This window comes from Vicugna pacos, chromosome 13 (assembly GCF_048564905.1).
Source record: "Vicugna pacos chromosome 13, VicPac4, whole genome shotgun sequence".
NCBI lineage: Eukaryota > Metazoa > Chordata > Mammalia > Artiodactyla > Camelidae > Vicugna > Vicugna pacos.
Genome location: NC_132999.1, coordinates 61,136,114 through 61,163,010, shown reverse-complemented (window position 1 = coordinate 61,163,010; position 26,897 = coordinate 61,136,114). Strand labels below are relative to the sequence as shown.

The window sequence follows — 26,897 nt, the reverse complement described above, 5'->3', positions numbered from 1 at the left end:
CCCGCGCCGGCTACAAAGCGGCGAAGGTCACGGCGCGAGAAGGCGCGCGCCGCCGCTTCGCGTCACGCCTGCGGCCCTCGGTCCCCCCGCTGCCGCCGCCGCCGCAGCCGCCTGCCGCCTGTCCGCCGTCCGCCGTCCGCCGCCCGCGCGGAGAGCCATGGAGGGAGTGAGCGCGCTGCTGGCCCGCTGCCCCACGGCCGGCCTGGCCGGCGGCCTGGGAGTCACAGCGTGCGCCGCCGCCGGCGTGCTGCTCTACCGGATCGCGCGGAGGTGAGTGCGCGCGGCCCACGCGGCCTCGGCCCGCCCCCGTCCTCCGCCCTCCGCCCGCGGCCCTCCCGCCCTCGTCGGCTCCGGGACCGCCCGGCGCCTCCCTGACAGTGCGCCGCGAGGCCGGCGTGGCGGCGGGGCCTGGCCCTTGTGCCCCCGCGCTGAGACCCGCTGTGCACGCCCCCGCCCCCGGAAAGAAGACCGTGCGGGGAATCTAGTGGGAAGCGGCTGAGCAGTGGGTTGGGGGACCTCAGGAATGTGGAGCGGGCGGGGACAGCCAGCGCGTGGGTTACGCACTTCCTCCCCCGCAGAGACCTGTGCTGGCGGAGCCGCAGGGTCTGCAGGGCCCCCAAATCCAGCGGGAGAGTCGAGCGAGGGTCGGACTGCGCTCTTTTCGCCTTCAGCCCGGATCCCTGGTCCTCAGGAGCACGCTGGGGTGGCACGATCCTAGCTGGCACTTTCTGGTGTACAGGCGCTGTCCCAGGCATCGTTCTAATCTCACATTAGCCCATTTCCGAGTCACAACCCCTGCTGTGCCTAGACAGGCTGAGAGACAAAAGAGCTACATAAACTGTTAATAATGAGAGCAGTCAGGGTGTGAACTGTAGCAGCCTGGCTGTGGAGCCGGCATCCCTAACCCCTGGGCACTACAGCCTCCAAGAGTAGGAAAGCCTGACATACTTCCGAGGTCTTTAAACTGGGCTGCGCTGCTGCTGAGCGGGTTCAGTGGCTGCCCGCCGCCCTGGCCTAGGCTCAAAGATCGTGTTGACCCCCATTTTCAGAGCTGGCGTCTCAGGGGCCTCCATGGTCAGGGATAATAGCTTAATGGCCTCTTGCTTCAGCAGGGCCTCAGGGGCAGCCCCACTGCCTCCCTACTTGATCCACCTTCCAGGGCACAGGAAAAAAAAGATGGGGTGGTGAGAACATTCTAGGGATAAAGGGGTGGGGTTGTAGCTTCAGCAAGGGATGTTCGAAGCTCAGCTCTTAGGTGGGAGAAGCGAAGGAACTTGCCCACGGCAAGTGGGGGAGCTGGGATTTGAGCCTGGAGGATCTGTCTGTTCTTCTTTAGCCCTGCTTCTCACCCAAGGAGGAAAGAAGTGAGGGTGACTGAGTCACAGGCTTCCCGGAGGAGGAAGGGGTAGGAGGGACATCATCTGTGTCTGCAGGATAAGCCAGACTGGCAGGCTGAGGAGGGGGCGGACTCAAAGGGTCCCTGACAACCCACGCCTTTGCGTGTCCCAGCTTCTGCCCAATTTTTGGAAGCTGGAGGGGCTTGCAGGACCAACTGATTCAAACCAGTCATTTTATAGAGGAGGGAACTGAGGTGCAGAAGTATCAGGCCACCTGCTCAGATTCCCAGAGCATGTTGACAGCAGAGATGTGTCCAGAGCCCGGTTTGTCTCTGAACACTGCTGCCTCCCAGTTAACCTGCCATGGGGAATGTCAGCCCAAGGATCAGAGCCTGGGCCCGGCATTGTCACCAGGCTTTGTAGCCCCCTTATGTTGGTGTAGCTGGACTTGGACTAGGTGTACTCACTGTGCCTCCAGCTCTTGCCTTGTGCTACAGCTGTCCCTGGGGGTCCCATCTCCCCTCCTGGGCTGCCAGCCACAGCTTTCCCTCTCTCGGAGACAGGCGTCTGGGGCATTGGTGCCGTGATGGGTGAGCTGATTGGAGTGAAGCCAGGAGGCCCTTTCACTCTAGTGGCATGATGCCAGGGTCCTGGTGTTGCCTTGGGTCCTGTAGGTTGAGAAGGACCAGCCCTTACCCAGGAGGCTTGAGCTTTTACCCTGGAGCTTTTGTTGGGGGTCATAAATTGGACACTGTCACAATTTAGAAGCAAGACCAGCCCCGCAGACTGAGCCCTTCTCCCTTCTGGGGGAAGAACTGTGACTGTGAGGAACGCTGGCTTTGGCCACAGTATGGGTTTTGAATGACCCTTAGGAGAGCATGTGAGGAGAGTTGTTTTTGGAAATCGACTTGGCCAGGTGGGTGGTTGCCGGCTCAGCACAGAAACATGGACAGAAGCCTGCCCGCGGAGCAGGGGGAAGAGGTCACTTCTCTGAAGGGCTGGAGCCCCCCCGAGCCTCAGGCAGGGCCACCCTGGCTTCCCACCAGGCAGTCCTCTGGACTGGACTTTGTGTAACCTGGGAGGCAGGTGCTACTGTTGTCCCCATTGTACAGACGAGGAAACGGAGGCCTGCCCTGCGGTGCCACCTATTCAGTGGCAGAGCTCCGCCTCACTCCAGCCCTTCAGCTCGTAACCCAGCCCCGCGCTCTGGGTCCTCACCGGGTGATGTGGCTGCTGCTCTGCACCCACTGGAAATCTGTGGAAGCCCGAATTATGCTTTCCTGGGCTTGCTCACCCTGTACCCACACAGTCCTAGTGGCTTCCCGTGCCTCTCCCACCCAGACTCCCACCCCCGGACTCTGCTGCTTGGTGTCATTTCCATCTGCTGCCAGCACATCCCTGCTCAGGACCTCCCATGGCCCCCACAGGTGTTTATTGGATTGTCCGCTTTCTGGTGTTTAGAGACGGAAAGGATGCAGCCTCCTGGGTATAGGAGCAGAGCCTCGTCCAGAGTCCCTGTTTCCCACTCACCTCTCGCCACACTCTCCTAGTGCCGCACACTCTGGCTGAGGGGACCCCGCTCCCTGCACGCATGCCGGGTGCCCCCCCCCCTTGCCCAGCAGTCCCGTCTGTTTGAAGGCCATCTGCTCATTTGCCCTGCTGGCCAGCAGACCCATTCTTCAGGGTGACGGCACATGCTCCGCCTATTGGCTCTCTCTTGTGGCATCTGTCACCAGCTGCCCTGTGAGGTTGCGTTCTTGTCCTTGTGTCCGGGTCAGGAGTGGAGAACCTCGCTCATCTCTGCCTCTCTGCAAGCCTAGCGTGTGCCCAGCCTGCACGGGCTGTGCTGAATAACCAGGGTGGTCCCCCGAGAGTGGCTCCGGGGGCTCTCTGTCTCAGTGTTGGCAGGACTGCCGTGGACTTAAGTGTGCTTTACCTTGAGGCCGGAGGTCCAGCGCAGAGGCGCTGAGTTGCACGTTGTTGCCATTGTCCCGCAGCCCAGGAGGCACTTTCTTGGATTCTCCCAAGTGAATAGGACATGTATTGCCCACTTGGGGCACAGAGGAGCAAGTGAGGAGCCAATAAGGGTCTAGTAAGGACCGCTCCCCTATGAGGCTGTCCTGGGACATCCTGTTGGGGTCCTGCCAGAGGCTGACTCCCTGAGGAAACTAGCCTGACTCTCAGAGACCATCTTCTAGACCCCGTTGGGCCAGCACACGGTGCCTAGAGTCACGGGCTATGGCCTGGCTCTCCTCTGGGGGTTTCTCAGAGCCTGGTGGAGACTGGTTACACATTGGCCTTCACCAGTCTCTGACAAACCCCATTCTGCCCACCCTGCCCCCTGGGACAAGGACTGAGCCTTCCATGTGGCACAGTGCTGGGCTCACAGCAGGTGCCCAGTCCTTGGCAGGGTCCTGGGCCCAGGGCCTCATGCTGCAGCCCTCAGAGTGGTGGGCTAGAAGTGACCCCCTGCCCTCGGCCCCCCACCAGACCTGTAGGGCCTGGCAGGGTGTCAGGCACAAACTTTGTTGTAACTAAAAGTTTGTGTTTGGGGCCAGTGGGATGATAACAGTTAGGGGCACATGTTCATCTTTTTCTTCCCCATTGTTTGGGGCTTGTGGAGGGATGGTTCCAGAGTGTGCAACTGCCCCTGGTTCCTCCTGAGGCACTCCTCCTACCCTTGGCTGCCTCGGGCCTCCTCTGGCCAAGAGCACAGCACGCAGGTAGCAGGAGCTGGGTTAGCACCTTCCAGACCCTCCCAGCCACCCGGCCTCTGGGGCCCAACCTTTTCCCTGAGGCAGCCTGGCCAGGACCCTTCTAACTGTCACAGGGACATTGTGTCTTGTCACCTCAGACACTGTCCACCACGAATTGTGGGTTGACCCAGAGCCTCACTGGGGTCGGAGGTTGTTGGCTTGGGGGAGAAGCGGGTTGAGAAGTTTAGGAGGGGAGCAGGGTGGGGGACATTCCTTGAGCAAGAGCAGGACCTGGGCTGCTGGCTCAAAACAGACTGACCCAGCAGATCCCTGGTAGACGTGGGTGTGGGCCCAGAGGCCAGGCCCACCTGCCTGGCAGCTGTGAAGACTGTTCGAGCTGTAAGGTCAGCCGTGAGTGCGCCCCCAGATGTGACCCATAAGCACCCACAAGACTCAGAGTGGCAGGAGCCCTCAACCCCGGGCAGGGATTACCAAGGGCTGAGGGTGACAGGAACCAGAGCCGGTGGCCCGGGGGCCAGGGCTAATTTCCCACCTCCCCTTCCTGTCACTCGCTTTCAAGGCCAGGCTCATTTCCCCAGCAACAGAGATGGAGGTTCAGGGTGGAAATGATGACTTCCTGGGCGGAAGGGGCTTCCGTGCCTGTCCCCCTGGACCCAAGCCTTGGCTCCTGCTTCCCCACCATTGGTCCCTGGGGCCAATCTCTTACTCCCTTCCTGTCTCTCTTTATTTGTGGGCTGCCAGCTCTTTTGCTGGCTCTTATCCAGCCAGGGTGCAGTGGGCTTCTGGGGCAAAGGAGGCTGACGGACCCATCGTGAGGACAGCAGGGCCTAGGGGGCAGAGGAGCCTACGTCATCACCCCTGGGGACCTGCCCCTGTGCACTGTTAAAAAGAAACCTGTAAAGCAGGTATAAATTAACAAAGAGAAAGCCAAGTGCTGGCATCTCAGCAGAGCAGGTTCCCACACCGCTAGCTGCCTCCTTCCACTGGTCTTTGCACGAAGCCCAGAGAAGCTGGCAGAATGCCTCCGCTGACCACCTGCCCAGCTCTGCGCTTTCCTAAGTTCTCTTGTTTGATCTTCTCAGCGGCCTCTTTGGGGCAGGGATTATCATTATCCCCAATGGCCAAATGAAGGAGTGCATTGGAGGTTCCAGGAGGGAGAATGACTTTCCCCAAAGGCCACATGGTGACCACAAGGCTGCACTGCCCAGTGCTGCTGTTTCTGGGTCTTGCCTGCTGACTCGATGCTGGAGACAAGGTGGTCCCTTGTGATCCATTATGAGGGCTTTGGCCTGAGCTGGGTTAGGGCTGCTGGGGGCGCCCTCTGTGGACCTTGGGACCCTTCCGTGCGGGGTCTGGTTCCGTCCACTTCTCTCTAGGCTTCCAGTTCCCCTCCACATCCCCACATTAATTACCAGATGTTGGGCGTTTAGCCAAGCACTGTTAGCACTTCCCACACTTGAGGTGTCTTGTTCCCAGTTAACAGGTGATAAGACTGAGGCTTGGAGAACTCTTGGAACCTGCCTGTGGTCAGTGGAGTGGCAAGGCCAGGAGGCAGCTGCAGTGTCAGGAGCAGGAGTTCTGCTTCCTGGGGGCAGCCTTTCTTCCAGGCCCCTGACCACCCCAGGGACAGGGTAGTGACAACCAGCGCTCTGTGTTGGGAAGCACCTTTAGTGTGTCCTGTGTCATTGGGTCCTTGTAACATGCAGATGCCCTGGTTCTGGGATTACCCCCACTTGGACGCGGGCTGACGCTGAGAGAGGAGAAGCCCATGGCTAGAAGCTGGCAGGGCCAGGGACTCTGGCTCCCGGAAGCATGGGCTCAAGCTGCCTTTGGACAGTGGGGTGTCCATGTGGAATATGGCTGCCCACCCTAGCAGAGGCCCAGACTCGGAAGGCTGAAGGTGGACTCTGAGGGTGAGCAGGGGGACAGGAGCAGCAAAGCCAGCACCCCAGGGCTCAAAGAGCTGCCACTCATCACCCGCATTGTTTTAATTCCTGGGATTGGAGGGGTTTGCTGGGCAGTTGCTGTGCACCTCTCCCCCTCTCGACACCACCCCCCAACACACAGCCAGTGAGATGAATGGAGGGGCCTTAAGCATAGATCCTGTGATGTGTGGGCTGGGATTATCCTGCAGACCCCACCTGTCACCACATGTGTGGCCTGTGCAGGCCCCTGTAGCTGGCCTGCCCTGTCCCTCTGCCAGTCAGGATTAGCCCCTGACTGAGCAGCTGTCTGTAGTCCCCACCCCTTGGCCTCCTTGGCCCTCGCTGTCCTGGGGATTTCTGTGAAGCACAGGAGGCTCCTTCCATCTGGAAGCTCCTCGGGGAGCACCATTTCCACAGCCTGGGAACAGGCCCAGGGTCTGCAGGCCTTGCGGGGAGGGCAGGCATCCTGGAGCTGGTCACTGTCTGCCCCGTGGCCTGCTGGCCCTGAGCCTCGTTGCCCCCATGCCTGAGCCCCAGAACAGTGGGGCCTGGTGGACCTGGGTCCCCATGTGGACACGTGGAGCCGAGGGATCTGGTGAGTCTCCAGCTGCCCCCAGGGTCGGGGGGGAGTCTGCCTCGAGGGCTGAGGAGAAGCAGGTGGACACACAGTGTCCAGTCAGGGTCCTCGCCCTCACAGCGTCCTTTCCTCCCCCGGCCTGCTTCCTGCACATCCTCCCTGGTCTCCGTCACGCTGCTGGCAAGGTCTCCCCACTGATTCCACTCCGTCCTCGTCCCCAGGATGAAGCCGACGCACACCGTGGTCAACTGCTGGTTCTGCAACCAGGACACAGTAGTGCCCTACGGGAACCGCAACTGCTGGGACTGCCCCCACTGCGAGCAGTACAACGGCTTCCAAGAGGTGCGGCCACACGTCCCCTCCCGTCCCGGGCCTGTGGGCCCCACACCCTGGCCCTGCACCCCTCCTTGGAGGATGAGAAAACAGGCTCAGGGAGCCAAGATGACTTGTTCAGAGTCACACCACTAAAGGCAGATTTGGGTTCAGTCCCAGATCTTTCTGGCTCCGAAGCCCGTTCCCTGCTCTGCACTAGCCTGGGGTCGCAGGCTTTCTGCGGAGCCGGGTAATGAGTAGTTCAGGCCTCGAAGGCCGTGAGGTCCCTGGCACCCACTCGGATCTGCCGAGCCCCTATAGTTAAGTGTGTCTGTGGTCCAGGAGAGCTCTGTTCACAGACATGGGTGGCAGCCCACCAGCTGTTCGCCAACCCCTGTGACAGACTCAGTTGGGTCCTGAGGAATGATACGGGGTGGGGGTGGGGGATAAGGGGGTTCCAGGCTGCATTCCCAGTGTCTCGCCTGTTGGGGTTCCACGTGAAGTTTCTTCGGAAGAAGAGCTTCTGTGTTGCATGTAAAGAAAGTGTTAGCAATCTGGGACCAGGCTTGTGGCGATGGAGCCCCCTGACTCAGGTCTTCCTCCCCCAGAACGGAGACTACAACAAGCCGATCCCTGCCCAGTACCTGGAGCACCTGAACCACGTGGTGAGCAGCGTGCCCAGCCCCCGCGGCCCCGCGCAGCCCCCACAGTGGGTGAGCAGCCAGGTGCTGCTGTGTAGGAGGTGCAGCCACCACCAGACCACCAAGATCAAGCAGCTGGCCGCCTTTTCGCCAAGAGACGAGGTGAGGTGGGCACGGGGAGGGGCCGAAGTGCTTTAGAGCAGCCGAGAGGCATCTGGAGGGGAACCCCCTCCTCACCCTGCCCCTGTCCGTGCTGGCCTCACGGCAGAGGGGTTTGCCCCTGGGCGGGGGAGGTGAGTAGGGTCTTCTGGCTCCAGCTTGGGGCCCTGTTGGACCCGTCCTGTCCACGTCCCTCTGAGTGTGACTTGCCTGCTGCCGGCAGGCGGTTTGCTCTGGAGTTGGTGGAGGGTGCTCCTGGATTGTGGGAGAGGAAGGGAGATGGGTGCTGCTGAGAAGCTGGATGTGAGGGCTTGTCTCCCTGGCCCCATTGGGCCCAGCAGCCCTGTAATCTAGCTCATCCCACCTCGCCCAGGCTGGGAATCCCACGACCTCAGGAGAAAGTCCCAGCTGAAGCCCAGGGACATGGACTTTCCCAAGGCCCAGCCTGGGAGGGAGGGAGGGAGGAGGGAAGGGGGAAAATGGAGGGGAGCCTGGGCTGAGCAGGGAGAGATGGGGAAGCGGCGGAAAGAAGGGAAGGCGCGTGTGACGAGGCGTCTTCAGTCTCAGCAGGAGACCAAACAGATAACCCTCTGGCCCTGCAGACAGAAATGCTTGGCTCCCTTGGGAACGTTGGGGGTAAGGGGAGAGGTTTGTTGCTGCTGCATCTCTTGGGGGAGGACAGATGGGACTCAGGTCTCCTGTGCTGTCCCTGAAGCCCAGCGGACCTTTGATTCCCACTAAAGCCCTGGCCCAGCCAAGGGCTCTCTAGTGTTGCCTGGAGCCCTAGGCTTAAGGGGTGAGGCACGCCCATCTCTGGGTTGTCCATCTGTCTGCATCCAGGTGGTGTCAGCCCAGAGCTACCTTCTCTCGTGGCTCACCCACCTTCTTGGAGCCCTGGTGTCTGGGAGCGGGGCCATGTCCCAAGTTCTGGCCTCCAGGTGCATCCTGTGGAGCAGCAGAACTTGGCTAGAGTGTCTCCTGTCACTTGAGGCCCCCTGCTGCGTCCCGGGCTCTGGGTGGCCCTTACTCCCGATGCCCTCACCGCACCCAGGGGGCCGTTTGTCCTTTTGGGCGGTGGAGGAAGCCAGTGCAGCGTGGGGGCGACTTGCCCGTGGTCACCCTGCTCGAACATGAACTCAGGTCCGACCTGCTAGGCAGGCAGCACCAGGCCCCTGAGCCTCTGCCCCGCTCCCCACAGGGCAGGTACGACGAGGAGATCGAGGTGTACCGGCACCACCTGGAGCAGATGTACAAGCTGTGCCGGCCCTGCCAGGCGGCCGTCGAGTACTACATCAAGCACCAGAACCGCCAGCTGCGCGCCCTGCTGCTCAGCCACCAGTTCAAGCGCCGGGAGGCTGACCAGACCCACACTCAGGTCTGAGGGGTGGCCCCGGGGCATTCTGGGCATCACAGCCCCCAGGTTTGTGCAGGAGACCCCTTCACAGAGGACTCAGCCCGGTGACCGGAGGGCAGCTCTTCAGAGCTGAGGTCCTTTTCCCTGGGGCAGCAGCCTTCCCGTGGGGCCGTGTACCAACCTGTCCCCAGACCCGGAGTGGAGCAGGTGTCCTGAGCGGAATGGCTTGGTATCAGGATGCATTTGTTACCTGCCTGCTTGATGGGTTTCTGAGTTTCCCTGCTGCACCCGGACACTTTCCCAGCCCTTGTGTTGGTTCCTCACAGCACCTTTGTGGTGGGCACTTTGCTGAGTGCTGTGACTCCCATTTACAGCTATGGAAACCAAACTCAGGGAGCTTAAGTACCTTGCAGAGGGCCATACACCTGGTGTGCCGTGTCACCAGGATTTGAACCCAGGACCGGCTGGCTGAAGTCATCATTAATTTATCCACTGTATTCAGATAAAGGGATGTTATGGTTTTAAAAAATCTGACATAGTAGTAAGTGGATTTAAAAGTAAAAACCATCCTCCCCAGAGAAATTCCCACCCACCCCCTCCGCTCCCCAGAGGTGCGTCCCATTGGCATGCAGCCAGGCCCCTGACCACACGGCCACGCCACCAGCCCACATGCCCGCTTGCCCAGCAGGGCACCCTGACCCTTGGTTTCCTCCCCTCCACCCTGTTCCCAGACTGAACGACTTGTTGCTGTATGTTTTAACTTAACTTTGGCCTGAGTTATCTGTGCATTTATTACAATTCCAGTTAAAACCACAATAGGAATTTTTGATACGAATTTCATGATTGAAAAAATTTGAAAGAAGAGCTCACTGTAACATGAAAAGGGTTTCTGTGAAAAACGTGGTAGCGCAGTGCCCCGCCCCACCTCACTCAGTAATTCTCACAGTGGGATGACGGCCCAGAAATGAGACAGATTAATGGGACCCAGTGGTAAACCAGAAACCAAGCCAAGAGTGTGTCAGCATTTAGGGCGTCTGGCCATCAGGAACTGAGTGGATTCTTGGGCAAGGACTGTGGGGCCCTGGCCAGACCCCTGTGCATGGTGTGGGCCCCAGGATGGGTGGGTGGCTCTGGCCATCTCACTGACCAGTCTTTCCGTCCCTCCCTCAGAGCTTCTGCTCATCTGTGGTGAAGGCCCCGGTCCAGGTCATCGTGCTCCGTGCCCTTGCCTTCCTGGCCTGCGCCTTCCTGCTGACCACTGCGCTGTATGGCACCAACAACCCCTTTGCCCCTGGGGGCCCCCTGCCCCCAGCGCTGCCGCCTGGTGGCAATGGCTCGGCCGCACCTGACAATGGCACAGCCCCTGGGGCCGAGGGCTGGAGGCAGCTGCTGGGCCTGCTGCCGGAGCACGTGGCAGAGAAGCTGCACGAGGCCTGGGCCTTAGGGCAGAGCCACCAGGTGGGCGTCGTGACACTGGGTCTGCTCACCTGCCTGCTGGCCATGGTGCTGGCCGGCCGCATCAGGTACATGTGCAGTGGGCGGGGCGGGGGTCTGCATCTTGGACTGTGGCCTCGGGGCAGGGCTCAGTGGGAGGAAAGCTTAGGTCTCAGTTGTGGGCTGAGCTCCATGATGCAGCTGGAACAAGACTCCATCCTTCTTCTCCAGCAGCTGGAAATCCAGTGGGCAAGAGTAGGGCAAGTGACTTGCCTTAGAGGGGCAGCAGTGTCAGAGCCAGCCCACCACTTATTGCCATGTGCCAGGGCCACTGGGGCCACGTTGCCTCGCTTCCGCGCCTCAGGCTCCTCACCTGCAGAATTGGAGTGATGATAATCTAGCTCGTGGGTTGTTGGAGGGTCAGGTGGGAATTCCTTGGGTCCTTGCTTTGCTTCCCCGTGCAGTTGCAGACCCTGTACCAAATAGTGTCTGTGTCATCCCACAGTGACTCAGCGGGTATCTTAGCCCCAGTTCACAGACTAGGACACTGAGGCTCGGGAGCAATGCTGACTCAGAGTCATACAGCGTTTAAGTATTGGACGCTGCACCAAGAGGCCTACGCTCTTCTCTTGGCCCTGGATTCTGTCCTGAGCGGGGCCAGGGGTGCAGATGAAGGAGGCAGGACATCATAGGAGCGAGAGAGCTCTTCTCCCACCTTGATGGGCTCTCATTCCCGCTCTCCCTGCAGGCTCCGGAGAATCGACGCCTTCTCTACCTGCCTGTGGGCCCTGCTGCTGGGGCTGCACCTGGCCGAGCAGTACCTGCAGGCTGCCTCGCCCAGCTGGCTGGACACGCTCAAGTTCAGTACCACGTCCCTGTGCTGCCTGGTGGGCTTCACGGCAGCCGTGGCCACGAGGAAGTCAACGGGCCCACGAAGGTTCCGGCCTCGAAGGTCAGAGAAGCAGCAGTGACTGCGGGGGGAGGACAGACGGACGGACAGGCCCAGGGCTTTGCCCCCAGCCCGGACGGGGCACCTCTGTCTTGCATCTTTCTTACCTGCCTCATTCCCACCCCAACCCATCCTAGGGTCCCTGATCCTGGCCCAGCCCCTTCTCCAAGAAGTCGGGCCTCCCCGCCTCTTCTTTCTGGCTCAACCAAGCCACTCCCCAACCCAGCGTGCTCCCAGGTGCTCTCTAGCTGCTCACCACTGCTGCCACCTCTCTGGCCAAAGACCCCCTCACTGCTCTGAGACCAGAACACAGGCGGCCCCCACACTGCCTGCCTTTGACCCGTGGCTTTTTGCTGGTGGCTCTGGGCACCCCCACGCTGGCCACGGCCCTTCTCCTGGCTCTGACACCAGTGGGAGAAGGTTGAGAGCCTGCTGTCTGCTTCTCCTCTTGCCTTGCCGAGCGCTGGGCCCATGCCGTATGGCCTGACAACTCGGGCTGCTTGGCCCAGGCAGGTGCTGCTGGTTTGGGGCCAGAGCGGAGCTCCCTACCTCGTCCCAGCATCACTTCTCTGGTCTGCCCCATTGGTCCTACCCGTTGCCCAGCCAGCCCTGCCAGAGCTGGTGGAACCAGAAGGAGGCAGGGCTGCCCCTTGGATTCCCTGCTCTGAGGCCTTGCTGAGACCCTGTTATCCCTCAGCCTCCTTCCCTGGGAACAGAGAGCGCAATTCTTAGGCCCAGACTGGCCTCTACCATGAGTTTGTGGGGCAAGGCCCTTCTCAAGGTGGATGGTAGAAAGGCCATGCTTCTCCTGTGGTCAGCAAGTTCCTTCTTAACAGCCAGGCTGTAGTGGGAGCTCACCCAAGTGGGCGGGGGAGGTGGAGTCTGTATACTCTTCTCTTTATTCATCTGTCTTTCGGGCATCACTGTGAGCCATACAGAACTCGAGCACACACACACTGCCCATCTTCTGGGAAGCCCCCAGTTCTGCCCTGGAAAGGCAGGACCCCGACCCTTATGGAAAGCCCTCCAGTCACTCCCTGTAGGGACTGGGGTTCAGGCTTCCCGGGCCAGGGCTGCCCTAGCTGGCTGGCACTGTGGGGCCTGAACTGCTCTCATTGGCCCTGTCTCCTTCCCCCCATGCCAGGGGTATCCCCAGTTTCCTCCAGCCCCACCCCAATATGATGCCTGGGAAGAGTCCTGACTCCCCGAGGTTAGCACAGGGTAAGGGGCCCAAAGGACACACAGACCCATGATGACATCAGGTCATTGTCACCTTGTCCCTCTCTGGCCAGTCACTACCCTCCTCCTGGCCCCTGGAGTCCCTCATGGAGAGCACCGAGGCTCCTGCTTCCCGCTTCCCGGTAGGGCTGCCACAGCCTCGCTCTCCCTGGGTCAGCAGGACGGGAGGGACAGCTGTGTGGTCCTGGCCAGGCCCTGCTGTCCCATCCTGTTTGCTATCTGTGGAATGAGAGGTGGCCTCCTCTCCAGGGCCCTTGGGTACTGACCTTGGTGTAGACATGCTCTGGAAGTTGAGGTGCCATCCACATCTGGAGGAGGTTCTCAGCCTAGGGGTTGCCTTCTACGGTTCCAGCAGGAAGGTAGACCAAGGCTGTCCCCTGCCTGGCATCTTGCCCTCTGGTGACCTCAGTGGGCTGTGCAACCCCTCCAGGGCCCTTGTGTACTGCCACACATCACTGTGACCACAAGCCCCTCTCTAGGTGTGGCCCCAAGTGTGCCAACCCCTCCCCTCTGCACATCAGAGCCCGGGAAAGGCAAAAGCTGATTACATGTGTCACACTTAGGAAAGGGCCATCGACTAGCTGGGCCTGAGGGGCAGGTGAGAGTGCCCTGGTCAGGCCCTCATAGAGCCCCCAGGGCGCAGGGGAGTCATGCCCGAGCCCCACCAGCACGAATCCTCGTGTTCTCTGGCCACCCAGCCCCACTCACCTGAGCGATGGGGTGGCAGGCGTGCCGCCCTCGGCATCCATGTGGGAGAGCCTGGGTGGGTCCGGAGCCGCCCCAGGTAGCTGTGTGGCCTCAGACCAGGCCCGTCTGGCTGGGCGCGGCTTGCTCTGGTTGGAGGGAGAGCTGGAAGAGCACTGACGAGGAGGAGGGGTGGGTGGCCGGCCTGTCGGCGGGGAGGGAGCCCCTGTCTGTCCCTCACCCCAGTCAGCCAGCCTCAGGGAGAGGGGACCAGTGCCAGGCGGGGAACCAGTGTCTGTTGGCTGTGCGTGCCTTTGTATCTGGAACCTCCTATTCTCAAGGAAACTGACGGCGCGATGCTAATTATTGTTTTTCTTGGCGTTGAGTAGAAGCGGGACATCTGTGTGTATGTGTGTATTTAAGTTAAATTATTTATAATAACCAGAACCGGCTCTCTCGCTGGCCAGGAGCCTGCTGAGCAGATGTCTTTCCTGCCCTCTAGCGGGGACAGGAAGACGCCCTCGTGACATGAGATGGACCCCGTCAAAGGAAGGCTTCCTGGCCTTTTTAGAATTTGTGTGGTGTTTTAAAAGTACCCACCTGTCCCTTGAAGTCTCATTCCTCGGAGCATATTGCAGCGCCTTCCAGCGGTACTGGCAACAGCTGAGGAAGTGCAGGCGCCGCTGGGATCATGCCTTGTTAACGGGGAACGTGGCGTCCCTGCTGGGGGCCTCTCCCCTCCGCTGGGGACAACCACCTGACCGTCCGGGATCGGGGTGACGGTCCCCGAGAAGTGAAGGAGGTGCCATTGGACGCCTTCTCCCTTTGGGCTTGGGGTTCCCGCCCCGGGCCTAGCGGGCTCCCCCATAATGCTTGCCCCAGAGCCCACCCAGAGGGGCCCGTGTCCCCTCGGCCCATGGCTGTTGCCGAGTGTCCTGTCCTCTGTTGTGTGGTAGAACGTGGATGACTGTCTAGTGACCCTCTAATCACTGTAATCACAACTCCCGGCCGTAGATGTAGTGTTTTGGATGCTGTATTTTCAATAAATGCCTCCGGGGCCCTGCTTTTACCCGTGGGCGTCAGGCACCACGTCTTTGTTTTTCTTTCACGATCCTTCAGAAGCTTCTGCACAGGGGGCGGGGGCTCTGGGGGACGAGCATGCCCCCCGGAGTCAGGTGTGGGAGCTGGCAACGTGGGCACCAAGCGGCTTGAAGCCAGGCCATCCTCAGGTGTCCTGCTGGGTTGTGTTTTTCCTCGTCGTCTCAATAAACCGCTGCTTAAAATATAGTCCTTTCTCTCCTCCCGCTCCTGGCTGGGGTGGGGTCTAGGTGGGAAAAGCAGACGTCCCCTCAGCGTCAGGTGGGCTGCAGTACAACCTGCCACCTGCTCCAGAGCCCCTTGGTTCCGGCGGATGCCAGACTGGGATTCCGGACTGAGTGCCCCTGAGACGGGGTTTGAGGGCACAGGCAGTGGGGGGGCCTTGCCAGAGGAAGCTGATATTCAGGCAGTGCTCGGGAGCCTGGCGGAGGTGGGGCCCAAGGGGACTGTCTTCTGCGGCTCCAGGCTGAGGGCTCACCCTTGGCGCTTCACAAGGATCTGCTAGTTAAGTCCCAGCGAGAGGGGTCGGAATGAAGAGCTGTCTCCCCCTCAGCGCCACCAGTTTTAGTGGCATCAGAGATTGGGAAAGCACCTGTGGCCTGTGCCAGGTGACTGAGACACTCAAGTTATAAACGTGGGCAGCCCCAGGTGTGAGAAGGATCTGGGAAAAGCAGAAAAGAGCTAGCAAGACCCAGCTCCTGGGCCCAGCTGGCCACCTCTGAAACCTGCGGCCTGACTTGGCCCCTCTCTTCTTACTTGCTGGTTACTGCAGTGGGGGGCCTTTGGCCAACTCCTGGTCTTGCCTGTGGTCTGCCCAGTGGGGTGGCTCAGGGGCCCCAGCGCCGAGTCCTCCTGCCGCCCGCTGAAAGGTCTTGACGTGTCTGCTGCCAGGCCCACGCACCCTGCCGTGGCCAGGCTGCTGCTGCACACGGGAGACGAGTTCTCTGGGAGGTGCGGGCCCCAGCTGGGGACAGGGCTCCCTGCCTGATCGGAGTAAGCTGGCCAAAGGTCCCAGCGCACCTTCACTGCCCCTCAGTGCCTGATGGTCCCCTGACCTCGGGCCACTCCCCAAGGAAGCAGCTGTCCTGCCAAATGGTGTCGCAATTCTAAAATGACAATACAAGATTATATCTTGCATTTAAAGGCAGAACCTTCCCCGGGCATTTTGAGGGAAAGGAGGTGGGGGTCAGACAGGCTTAGGCAGGACAGGTCAGCAGGTGGAATGCAGGCGCGTCCAGGCTGGGGCAGCCAGGTTGACCAGACTCCTCTGAAGGTTGCTTGATGAGTTCCTGCCTCGCTGTCCCTGTGTGCCTGAAATACTGGGTCCCCCTCTTTGATTCTGAAGTCCAGGTGGCCTCCTGGCACTTTGACAGGCATTAAGGAGGTCACATGATCCTCCAGGGGGACATAGGCTGATCCCACACTTTCCTCATAAACTTGTCTGAAGTCAGGGGCAGGGGTGAAAGAGGGAAGTCAGTGGAGTGAAGCTTGGCCAGTGGTGCCCGAGTGTGCGGTTGTGATGGGCACAGAGTGGGGCCCTTAGCCGGCCCCCAGCTCTGCTGCAGGGCCTGAGCCAGCCTGCCTGTCCGTCGGCACATTGTCCATGGGCTCAGTTGTCCCTTGGGACTGAGGTAAGGCTGGACCCCCTGCAGCTCCGTCCAGACGGTGGACTAATAATGTATTAACTGCCTCTGTCCCTCCCCCTCTGTAATCGGTTGCCTTAATCAGAAGCATGGTTGACATTCTGGCTTGGGGCCACCAGGTCCTGTTGTGTGATCTGTACCATTCTCGAGTTAAAGAGACACTGTCACCTTCCGTCTTTTGAACTGCCTTGCGATCGTTTACGGGTCTTTCTGAGGTCAAGTTTGGCTGGTGTCCCACAAGAGCCTCTTCCCGGGGATTCCCAGGCCTGGCTGCCTCCCCCTCCACTCTGCCAGGGCCTTTAGAGGAGGGGCTGGTGTCTGAGAGCAGAGGGCAGCAGTGAGACTCCCGGAGTCGGGCCCTGGGGAGCAGGGGGCTCCCCGAGCTCGGCCGCTGTCAGGAGGCTCTGGGCACTGAGTGGATGTGGCACAGAGGAGCCCAAGGCCATTAGCCTGACGGAGCACATGGCGCAGGGCTGGGTGTTTTTGCTTCAAGATGAAGGGTTGGCGTGAGGTTGGTAAGGGCGACAGTGTCACTTTAATACTGAGACTCGTAGTGGAACTAGTTTGCTGTGAAGCTGGGGGTTGGGAGGGGGCATGCAGGGAGGGGTGGGTCACGCTGGCACCTCCCAGCCACCCGCTCCTAATGGCGTGAATGTGGTCGGACTGCTTTTCCGCTTCAACTAACACACGCCTCCTCTGGGACCCCGACTCAGGCCCCACCTCACACCGTGGGAGAGGGGAGGGGACCCGCCATGTGGAGGCCGCCTGCAGAGCCCTCCCAGGCTGACCCTGGTCCTCTCTCCCACGCCCATGGGCTCTTGCAGGTACTTCCCAGGAGACTCTGCCGGCCTCTTCCCCACTAGCCCCGGCCTGGCCATCCCCTGCCCGAGTGTCACAGGCTCTTCACCGTCTCTGTTCATCCCTACCCCGCCCGGCTTCCTGCCACTCGCCAACCAGCAGCTGTTCCGGACGCCCCGACGGGCCTCGCCCTCCTCACTGCCGGGCCGCCTCAGCCGGGCCCTCTCGCTGGGCACCATCCCCTCTCTGACACGAGCAGGTAAGGACTCGGGCGGGCAGAGGGGGGCTAGGGGCGGCTGGGCACAGGGTCTCTGGCTGAGCACAAGGTGGGAGACGGTGCAGGAGGGCAGTTAGAGCTCCTGCTATAGAGATAGGCGGAACTGGGTTCAAATCCTGGTGTCTCTGCTCAGTAGCTGCCGTAGCCAAGGGACTTAAACATCCTGAGCCTCATTTTCCCTCAAAAAAAAAAAAAAGGGTATTAGTGGGACCTGCCTCGTGGTGGTAGTGATGTTGCTGGAAAACTGGCCTCTGTACACTGATGGCTGAATTGAAAGTCAGGCAGAGTTTGGGGAGGATAGAAAAGAGCAGCTTTATTGCTTTGCCAGGCAAAGAGAGTCACAGCAAGCTAGTGCCTTAAAGACTGTGAGCCTGTCTTGGGGTTGGGGCCCTGGGGTTTTATAGAAAAATGGGAGCAGGAGGGTGATAACAATCAGGATGTGAACAGGGGCTACATTCCTTTCATCTTGATAAGAACTTGCTGTTGTTACGGGGGAATTGAGGAGGGTCTGCCCGTTTTCTTGAGGTTCAGTCCATGACCTTCTTTAAAGACCTCTAGGGTAAAAGGATGAGTTATTCTAAGAAAAGAGTGCACAGGGAGGGGAGCAGGTTAGCTGGAAGTGCAGGCCTGAAGCACTCAGCAGCCATCTTGTCAGTTTTCTCCTCTTTCAGTGAGGGTTAAAGGGGATGACATATTTAAAGCGCTGAGGCATCCAGCCGATAAATGTCCAGGCCCATTGGGTTTATCTTTTATCACATTTCTTAATTCATTGCTGTTGTTTTTAGATCCTGGGGACTGGGAAATTTGCCCCTGGCCCTTCTGTGTGGTCTAGATGTCAGGGATTCGGTTCTGGTCAGTGGCATTTTTGGAGTCCTGGTGTGACCAGCACCTGGTCCCTGTCACAGATCTTCCGTGAAGCCCTGTGGGTGTTTTGTGATGGCCAGCATCTCTTTGGGAAGCCACCTGGTGCACACAGGGTTTGCCTCGCCCTCGGGGTGTGGCGGACTGGGCAGCAGGACCAGGCTTCTAGGAACGTGGGCAGCGTCTGGTTAAGCCGGGCTTGCTGACGTGCAGTGTCTCATTTAAGCTCCTCAGCGACTCCCCCAAGCAGGGGCTGCTGCTCTAGTCCAACACCTCCGTGAGTCTCGGTTTCCCTCCGCCTCTTGCCCAGCCTCTGCAGCTGCCAGGACCCAGAGTTTGAGCCCAGCCATCTTCTTGCCCAGTGTGCAGTCCAGCATTCTTCTGGGTAGAGGGTGGGCCGCGCTGCAGGAGGGACTGTTCACGGGACACACCCATGAGCTGAGCGGTGGATGGTGTTTGAGGCCTTCAGGGTGGGATTCAGGGGTGAGAGCCTCAAGTCGTACAGAGACCTGGACTCCAGATGTTTCCGTGTAACCAGACGTGAGCCATGTTGCTGGGGGAGAGTGGCTGCTACCTGCCCTGCCGAGAATGGTTGTTCAGCAGAGTTCTGAGCCCCTGCCCGTGGCAGGCGAGTCACAGCTGAGACCTGGCCCAGCTCAGACCTGGGGCCGGCGGACGGGGCCTCCATGAGCCCTTCGTGAACAGCAGCTGGAGTAGGGGCAGGAGAGGGGAGAGGACGTGGAATGCCCTGGCCCCCCAAGCCTGGGAGGCTCTGTCGCTAAATCCATCCCCAAAAGAGTGTTCTCTGGAGCTCCCCACCCGGAGCCTGAGAGGCTTCTAGGCCTCCAGGGTTGGAGTCGGGACCCAGCTCCCGAGCCCCTGCAAGACAGCTCGGACGCGGGCCCTGCCAGAGCCTGGTGTTGGCGATCTTGGGGAGCGAGGGGTGCTGGCTGCCCAGGGAGGGCTCCCTTTTGCCTTGTTCTTTAAAAAATGAAATGAGTCAGATAAATCACCCCACAGGGTGACAGGCAAGAACCTGACCTCCGAGGGGAACATTCCTGCTCCAAAGGTTCCCCGCAAGGTAAACACAGGGTTAGAAAACCAAAAGCCCAGGTCACGGTTGCCACCCACCTCTCCCTCCAGAGAAAACCCCACCCGGTCCGAGGCTGCTGGTCTATGGAGGGGAAATGGGGGCCTCGGACTGACCTCTTGGCGCCTCCCATTCCCCACCCGTAAGGGAGCCTGGTAATACACTCCATGGGGTTGCATGAGGACTGCGTACATGCAGGAAACACAGTGCCAGGGGCCACCGGGCCAGCTGGGAGCAACGAGTGGGGCCCCTGAGTCCGTGACCTTGGGTGGTCCCTGCATCCTAACATCTCCTCTGAAATGGGTGGCTGTGCCTTGGGGCTGTGGAAGGCTTGACATGAGACCATGCCAAGGAAGCTTCCAGAACAGGGTCCTCAGTGGACATGGCTGCTGTTATCATTATGGGATGGGGATACAGCTAGAAGCTTAGCTCTTCCCAGGGGGTCAAAGGTCAGACCATTGTGCTCACACCCCGAGCTGATGTTAGGAGGGTGTCCCTCTCTGCTTCCTGTGGTTCTGTAGTGGAATTTGGGGCGGAGGAGAGCAGACTGCTGTGGGCCCGAGCGCTCCCCGACTGTCCATGCACACTGACCAGCGTGGCCGAGCCAAGGGGCCCCCTACAGCCAGTTCAGACCTTCGGGGCAAGATCTCCCACCCACTGCAAATGACAGGCAGCTTCCCTGTCACCCTGGGAGGCCCGAGGCAAGGGCTCAGGAGGTCCACCGCCCCGAGGGCGGCAGGGCAGCTCCCTGGCAGGCGGGCTGGTGTCAGAACGTCAGGTGATGGGTGGGGTCCCAGAGTCTCCGTTGTCAAGGTGGACCGAGGATGAGGTTTGTGTGGGTCATCGGCCCTGGTGGCCCGGGTCACAGGCCCAGCACTATCTCCCTCCGCTCTGCTGGCCTCTGCTCCTCTTGCTGCAGCCTCACTCCTGCGTCCCTGCAGTCACGCCCAGGAGGAAGACCCCTCCCCGGCGCCCATAGAGCAGGTTCTTGAAAGGACTCTGGCTGTGCTTGGCCACATGGCCACCTGCGCCCGATCACTTGGGTTGACCTGAGTCTGTGTCCCTGGGCCTGGTGGGTGGAGAGGTCGGGCGGTGCTCTGCGGCCAACGGGCCCCTCAGAGCCCCTTGGGCGATGGCGCAGCAGTGCCCACTGGGCACATGGTGGATCTCTGCCCACTCAGTTCTCAGTGGGACCCTTGGGGGAATAGGACATGTGAGATGGAGTCCCTGCCCTTGGGGTGCACTTGACTGAGGAAAGAGCGGAGTGCTCAGGTGCCCTGAGGTCCAGTGCAGGCAGTTGGTCAGGTGATGGGCTGGTGGAGGAGGCAGGACTCAAAAAAGCATCCAGACCTCATTGGAAAGAAGGGTGCGGGACCAGCCATCAGGCTTGATCTCGTGTGTGGCCTGCTGTGGGTTTCAATTTCTTCATCTACAAGGTGAGGATGTGCCCAACGAACTTCAGACAGTGGTCTAGAGCCTGTGTTCTTGTGACAGCGCGACACCGCTGGCAGAGTGGACTATGTGAGGGCAGAGGAGGCTCTGTCTCCACGGGTGCCCCATGTCACCTTTCTCTTTCCTCTCCAGACTCAGGGTATCTGTTCAGTGGGAGCCGCCCACCGTCCCAGGTATCCCGATCCACGGAGGTTCCAGTTTCAGGTGAGGAGGACAGAACCAAGAGGAGTGATGGGGAAGCTGCTTCAGGAGGGGTGGTCCATGGGCCGAGGTCCCCAAAGCGCTGTGTGGGGCAGGACAGCAGAGGGGTTAAGCATGAGCTTTGGGGTTAGATGAGCCCCCAAAGGGGATTGTGTTCAAATCCCAGCCCTGTGCCTCCCTACTGTGCAGCCCCAGGCAAGTGCCTAACACCCCTGGGTCTCAGTCTCCTGTGAAATGGGCACAATAGTTTCTATAATTAGGTACGATGCTGTCATTCTTAAGTGATGACTGAGGGATTCCGCCATCAGCAGGGCTTAGGTTAGCTGACCTTTGGTCTCCCGTTTGTTTCTACCCAGGCCTCACTTTCAGCTGAGGGAGGTACCAGGGCCTTTGAGTAGAAATCGGAGCGGAGCAGAGGGAGAACATGGTTGAGGCTCCATGGTCCTCCTCCCTCGGGTGCCTGGTGGGATGCAGACCCCTCTGCCCTCAGTGCCCAGCAGGTGTCCCCTGTGCACCCCCAGTCTAGGTCCAGCCTTGTCTCTCTTCATGGGTTAATAGAGGAAAAACAGGAACAAAAGAGCCACCACTGTAACCACAGCAAACATTCACGCCATGTTGTTATCTTTGTTTCTGTCATCCCCTCATCCCCCAGATTACTTCTCAATGCTGTCAGGGAGCTGCCCCTCCTCCCCTCTCCCTTCCCCAGCACCCTCCATAGCCGGCTCCGTAGCCTCCAGCTCTGGTTCTCGGCGCCACCGCCGGCCCCTCATCAGCCCTGCCCGGCTCAACCTGAAGGGGCAGAAGCTGCTGCTGTTCCCGTCGCCCCCCGGAGAGGCCCCCAACACCCCCAGCAGCTCAGACGAACACTCGCCCCACAACGGCAGCCTCTTCCCCGTCGAGCCACCCCAGGTCCTACAGAGGCAGCCCACGCGGGACATGAAGCACACCGTGGGTACGGCCCTGTGACCACCCTCCCGGAGGCAGGAGAGCCCAGCAGGCCATGGGAGGCCCCTGTGGTCAGTGTGCAGCGGTGGGAACACTGTCAAGAGGCCACAGAGGACCTGTTCTGGCTCCTTTCCGACTGTGTGGCCACTCCCCCAAGTCCAGACACCCACAGCCTGGCTTCTGGTGACCTTGAACCCTCCAGGACTTGGCCCTTTGTTGGCTGATTTTATTTTCTTCTTTTACAATTGACCTTGAGGGTCCTCTGTTCCTGGGAATTGATCAAAAACACATCAGGCTGAATCTGGTTGCAGATATTATTGTTTTGCTCAAATGGTGTTTTTCTGCAAAGCATTTTTAAATTTTTAAAATTAGGCCTCAGTCTTTTAAATCTTTCACATGAACATGTGGATTTCCTTTGTCTCTTACGATGTCAGAAGATCTGGCCACCCTGGGCCGGAATCCTGGCCAGACAGTTGGAAGGGCAGGCTCAGGTCCCACGCCCCAGCCTCTTCCACTCCCTGCCCCATCGACCTGCCCCCTCCGAAGCCTCACTTGTGGCCATCGTCTTCCACCGCCTGGTGGCCTTTGAGTTTGCTGCTTCTGATCTAAAACCAGCTCCCTTCACGGCAGCTACGCGGACAGGACCTGAATGAGGACCTGGCCTCCCACTGCCCACTGCCCAGGGCGGGCCAGGCGAGTTGGGACGGGCAGGGCTGGCTGGCTGGCCCCATCCAAGGACCGTCCTGGGATTGGAGGTGGAGCTGCCCCGCGTCTGTCCCTGGGGGTGAGCTGTGAGCTCCCACTGAAACACCCCTTCTCCCTGCAGACATGAAGTCAGTGCCAAAAAGAGGCAGCACCTGCAGCAGCCGCTCCATCAAGAAAGAGGACGATTCCTCCCAGTCGTCCTCCTGTGTGGTGGACACCACCACCAGAGGGTGCGCAGAGGAGGCCGCTACCTGGCGAGGTCTGCACCGCAATGCAATGCACGGGTGGAGGGCAGGGCAGTGTCGGGGCTGAGGGTCTGCAGCCACCTTTGTCTCCAGTCTGGGACCCTGACAGAGAACAGCCCCTCAAAGGGCCCTCGGGTGACAGGATGGTTTGATTGCTCCCCCAGCACCTTCTGGATTCTGCCTGGGGCTCAGCAGACAGCATTCCCAGACTGTATTAGGGTTTGGATCTCCGCCATTCCAGTAGTTTCTAGCCACAGGCAGCTATTTAAACTTAACAATTAAAATTTAATAACAGTAACAGTTTAGTTGCTTAGCTGCACCAACCACCTTGCAAGTGCTCCATTGCTGCATGTGGCCTGTGGCTGCCCTCCTGGACAGAACAGATAGAGAACACTTTGACCATTGCAGAAAGTTCCCTGGGATGGGCTTGGCCTGGAGCGCCTGGGCCCGGTGCAGAGGCTGCAGGCCTGCACTGGGCACTGAGCTGCCCGGGTTCAAATCCCGGCTCCCCTGCTCGCAGGCTGCGGGGCAGGGTGTGAGATCAGATCTCAAGTCCTGGTTCTGTGTAAAGCACCAGTGGTCAGCTCCTGGCCCCCTACCCCCACCCCGGGCCCTGTGGGAGATGTGTGTGTGTATGAGGAAGTTTCCTGGAATGATTGTCTTAAGCTGACTGGAAACGGGTGCTCTCCCCAAAATCAGGTGGGGTCTGGGATGTGACTCTGCAGCATCAACCTGGGGCTGGGGACCCCAGGCAGCAACTTACTGCCTCTGAGGTCTGGGCAGGGCACTCATGCCCTAAAGCCCCTGTGTCACGTGCCTGTGAAGCCTTTGCCACAGCCCGCCTACCCCCACGGCAAGAAACAAGTGTATGCCCCCCTAGCTGGGTACCTGCCTGATGGCCCAGGGTCAGGAAAGGAGGCACCTTCAGGGAGTCAGGATTTAGCCAACTGGCCTCAGGGTCTTTCTGGGTGGAAGGTCTCTGGGCAGCAGGAAAGAACTGGGGAGAGCCTGTGGGGGTGGGGCCGCAGCCCAGGAGAGCCTCTGGGGCGGGGCTGCAGAGCCGCACCCCTGCATTTCAGGTGGGCGGGGCAGATGTTTGGGTTCCTCAGGACCTCTGTGCCTTTGACTGTGTCTCTGTTTTCTCTGGAAGGTCGTTTTGGCCCCTCCCTGATCCGGAGCCTCCTGGCTGTGAGCTTGGCTGCCAACGCGCTCTTCACCTCTGCCTACCTATACCAGAGCCTGCGCTGACTGCCGTCCACAGCCTCCTGGCGCCCAGAGAGTCTCGGAGGGTGCGCCCAGGTGCGTGCAGCTCCCACCACTGCCGGCCTCAGAGCCCTCCCCGAGGGCTGCCGCCTCCGCCCTCATCGCCAGGGCTCTTGACCTCACCAGATGGAGTCCTGTTGCCCGGACGCCTTCTCCCCATCTAACCGACTGCAGGGCTGAGCGAGGTCTTGGGGTGACACCCCTCCCCGCCCACCTCCTTGGCTGATATCAGTTGTGTGTTTGGTGCTGACACTCTGATCCTGAGGCCAGGGACCCCAAGGGGCTGCATGACCCCGGGGTCCCCTCCCCACCACCCAGTCCTGCCTGGCAGGGCTGCCTCTACTACTGTAATGGGAGCAGGAGCCGGCCTGAGCCCTGGCTCCGCGCCCGAGGCCTGTGATCGCCTCTCTGTACTGTACTCCCCTGTCCCACCGGGCGCCTTGGGCTCCTCGGGGGAGGAAGGAGGGATGGTCTGGTGGAGAATCAACCTCCCCAGGACAGGCCCCTTGAGGACCAGCACCTCCGTCCTTGTCCTGGCCCTTCCTGTAGGCTGTAGGCTAGGCCTGCCCTCTGGCTCTTCAGTTCCTGGGTCTTGAGGGCTTGGCTGGACTAGTGTAAGCACCCCCAAGGCTCTTCTGTCTACGTGTGCCCCCATTTTATTACCTCTGGTGACCTTCCCCAGCAGCAGCCCAGTGACCCTGAGAACACTACCCAGGACCCTCCCCACCCCATTACCAGGCCCCTCCCCCATGCACTGTCCACAGGGGCCTTGCTTGACCCCTAAGTCTATGGGTCTCAGATGAAACTGGACCCCCTGCCCCCACCCTGCTGTGAACTCAGCTCCTCAGCCCCTCAGCCACTGAGCCCCCACTTCCCTCGCTTTCATTCTGCCATCATGTCACGGTGGGCTCAGCGTGACCTCCATCTGTCTCCAGGCCACCTCAGCTGGCCTGCTTCCTACTCCCCAACCCCATCCTGCCACTGCCCTCCTGACCGATACTGCAGGTTTGCCCCCACCCTTGTGCTGGGGTCCCATCCTGCCCGCCCCCAACCCAGAGGAGGAAGGAGGGACCTCAGCCTGGCACAGGGACCCTCAAAGTGCTGTGAGGAGTGAGAGACTGTGTGTCTGTGGATGTCGGAACCCCCAGTCCCCGCTGCCCTGGGCCCTGGACACGGTGTGGGGCAGCGTGCGTGCACACTTGTGCGTGTCAGTGCACCTGTCTGTGCCCCTTGGGGAGGAATCAGCAGCCTCGGGGGAGGGTTGTGAGGGCAGGGGAAGGGTTTTCACTCTCATTCAGGGATAAAGTTTAATTTTATTTTTCTACACATTTTTGCCAGGTAGGCATTCTGTTGATAAGCAGAATGCCCCCAATTCTCCCTGCCAGGGAGGTTTAGTTTTTTCAAGCTTTGGGTGCTTTTTTAGTAATTTTTTTTACCATGTGGGGAAGGGATTGCTCTGACTTCCCTGTACTCCTGGGAGCTACTGTTTCCTGCCCTGTCCCCCACCCCAGAACATGGGGAACTGGGGGGCCAGGGGCTGTACCAGGCCCCTGAGTCCAACTGCCAGAAATGGTTCCAACTCGGAGGTGGTGCCTCTTGGCCCCCATTTGTATAGTGGGTGTGTGTGTTGAGTTTTTTAATTTTACTGTTTGCCTAACCAAGCCAGACTCCATTCCCAAACGCCCTCCCTCTCTGGCCCTGAGGAAGTCCTGACAGAGTGCCCAGCTCCCTCCTCTTGCGCCCGGGCCAGCGCAGCCCCTCCTGCCCAGGGCCAGGGGTCCCGGTGCCCCGAAGGGCAGTTGGGGGGGCTGGGTGGGGAGGGGTTTACTTATGTTTTCTTTCAAACAAGAAACACAACCTTATTTTTCTTTACAAAAGTTAAAAAGGAAACCAAAAAAGATACCAACCTTTGAACTATATACCTCAGCCTGTCTTGTCTTGATTCCGTTTGCTCAGACAGCTCAGGCCGGGGTGGGAAGGGCCCTGATCCGGGTGGAGGGTGGGGAGCTCCAGCCAAGGAAGGAGAGATTTCACTCACTGGTTTCTCCAGTACAGAGCTCGAGGTAGCACCCAGAGGCCTGCGGTTCTGGGTGGTGGGCGCCATGTGGCTGTGTCCCCAGAAGGGCTAAGGGATCTGAACAGGTCAGCGGCCTGGGCGGGAAGGGTGAACTGAGCAGAGAAAGCAGGATGTTCTGGAGACAGCGTGAACGGGGGCTCAGCTTCTCTCAGAAAAGCCCGTCCCAACCAGCAACCCCTGGCCTGACCCTGAGCTGCAGGGGTGTGGTCTTCCGTGTGACTGAGCCCTTGTTTTCTCCTGAGCCCTCTCCGAATGGCCCTGCAAGCCGCCCGGCATCTGGGCTGCACAGGTGCACAGGCGGACCCCCAGCCCAGCCTGGTGAGGCGGCCTGGCTCTGAGAGGGGCGAGGGTGACTTCTGGACATGGGGGCTGGGCTGGAGGAGGCGGCCCAGCACTGCCCCGGTGGAGTGGGTGCAGGGTGGGCACTGAGACAGCACTCAGAGACCCGGCACCGCCCCGCACTGAGCCAGCCTCCAAAGTCACTGCGCAAGTTCTGAGCTTAGGCTGCCCAGTGACCACGGGGTCTGCATTTCTGTGGGTTTCCATTTAACTCAAGTAACAGGCCCGCCACCCAGGGCAGAGGTGGGGGTGATTACACCACAACCCGATGCAGAGGCACCTGGTAAATGTGACGGATGCACTCCGGCCCAGCACCCATCGGGAGGGTGGGTGGTGGCTGCCTGGCCCCCTGGAGCCAGCAGGGCAGGCCCTCTAACCCTACCCTGAAGGCGACAGCAAGGGACAGGGCTGGCCGGTCACTTTGACTACACACAGGTCACAGCTGACATTCTGGGATGGCAGGGCCAAGCTGCCTGCGGGGTCAGAGAGCCCACTTCTTAGAAGCCCTTTCCTCCCAGAGCCAGCAAGTGCTTGCCTGGGAACAGCCCCTCTCTCCGGGGTCGCACCCTTGCCCA

At 60.1% G+C, this 26,897-nt stretch overlaps 1 protein-coding gene across 1 annotated transcript; it reads left to right on the top strand.

The window, feature by feature from the left end:
* Positions 1-25,825, top strand: TMEM201 (transmembrane protein 201). The gene is made up of 11 exons (XM_072975447.1): positions 1-270; positions 6,778-6,898; positions 7,477-7,671; positions 8,867-9,043; positions 10,193-10,545; positions 11,205-11,408; positions 16,894-17,126; positions 20,680-20,751; positions 21,401-21,700; positions 22,520-22,657; positions 23,794-25,825. The coding sequence occupies exons 1-11, from the start codon at positions 158-160 to the stop codon at positions 23,889-23,891; spliced, it is 2,004 nt and encodes a 667-aa protein (XP_072831548.1). The 5' UTR covers positions 1-157; the 3' UTR covers positions 23,892-25,825.
* The last annotated feature ends 1,072 nt before the right edge of the window (positions 25,826-26,897 follow it).

Excerpts from the sequence above, each read along its gene's own strand:
- TMEM201 (XM_072975447.1), top strand. The coding sequence starts at position 158 with ATGGAGGGAGTGAGCGCGCTGCTGGCCCGCTGCCCCACGGCCGGCCTG. Across the intron at positions 11,409-16,893 it reads CGAAGGTTCCGGCCTCGAAG|GTACTTCCCAGGAGACTCTG; the intron begins GTCAGAGAAGCA and ends GGGCTCTTGCAG. Across the intron at positions 20,752-21,400 it reads CACGGAGGTTCCAGTTTCAG|ATTACTTCTCAATGCTGTCA; the intron begins GTGAGGAGGACA and ends CTCATCCCCCAG.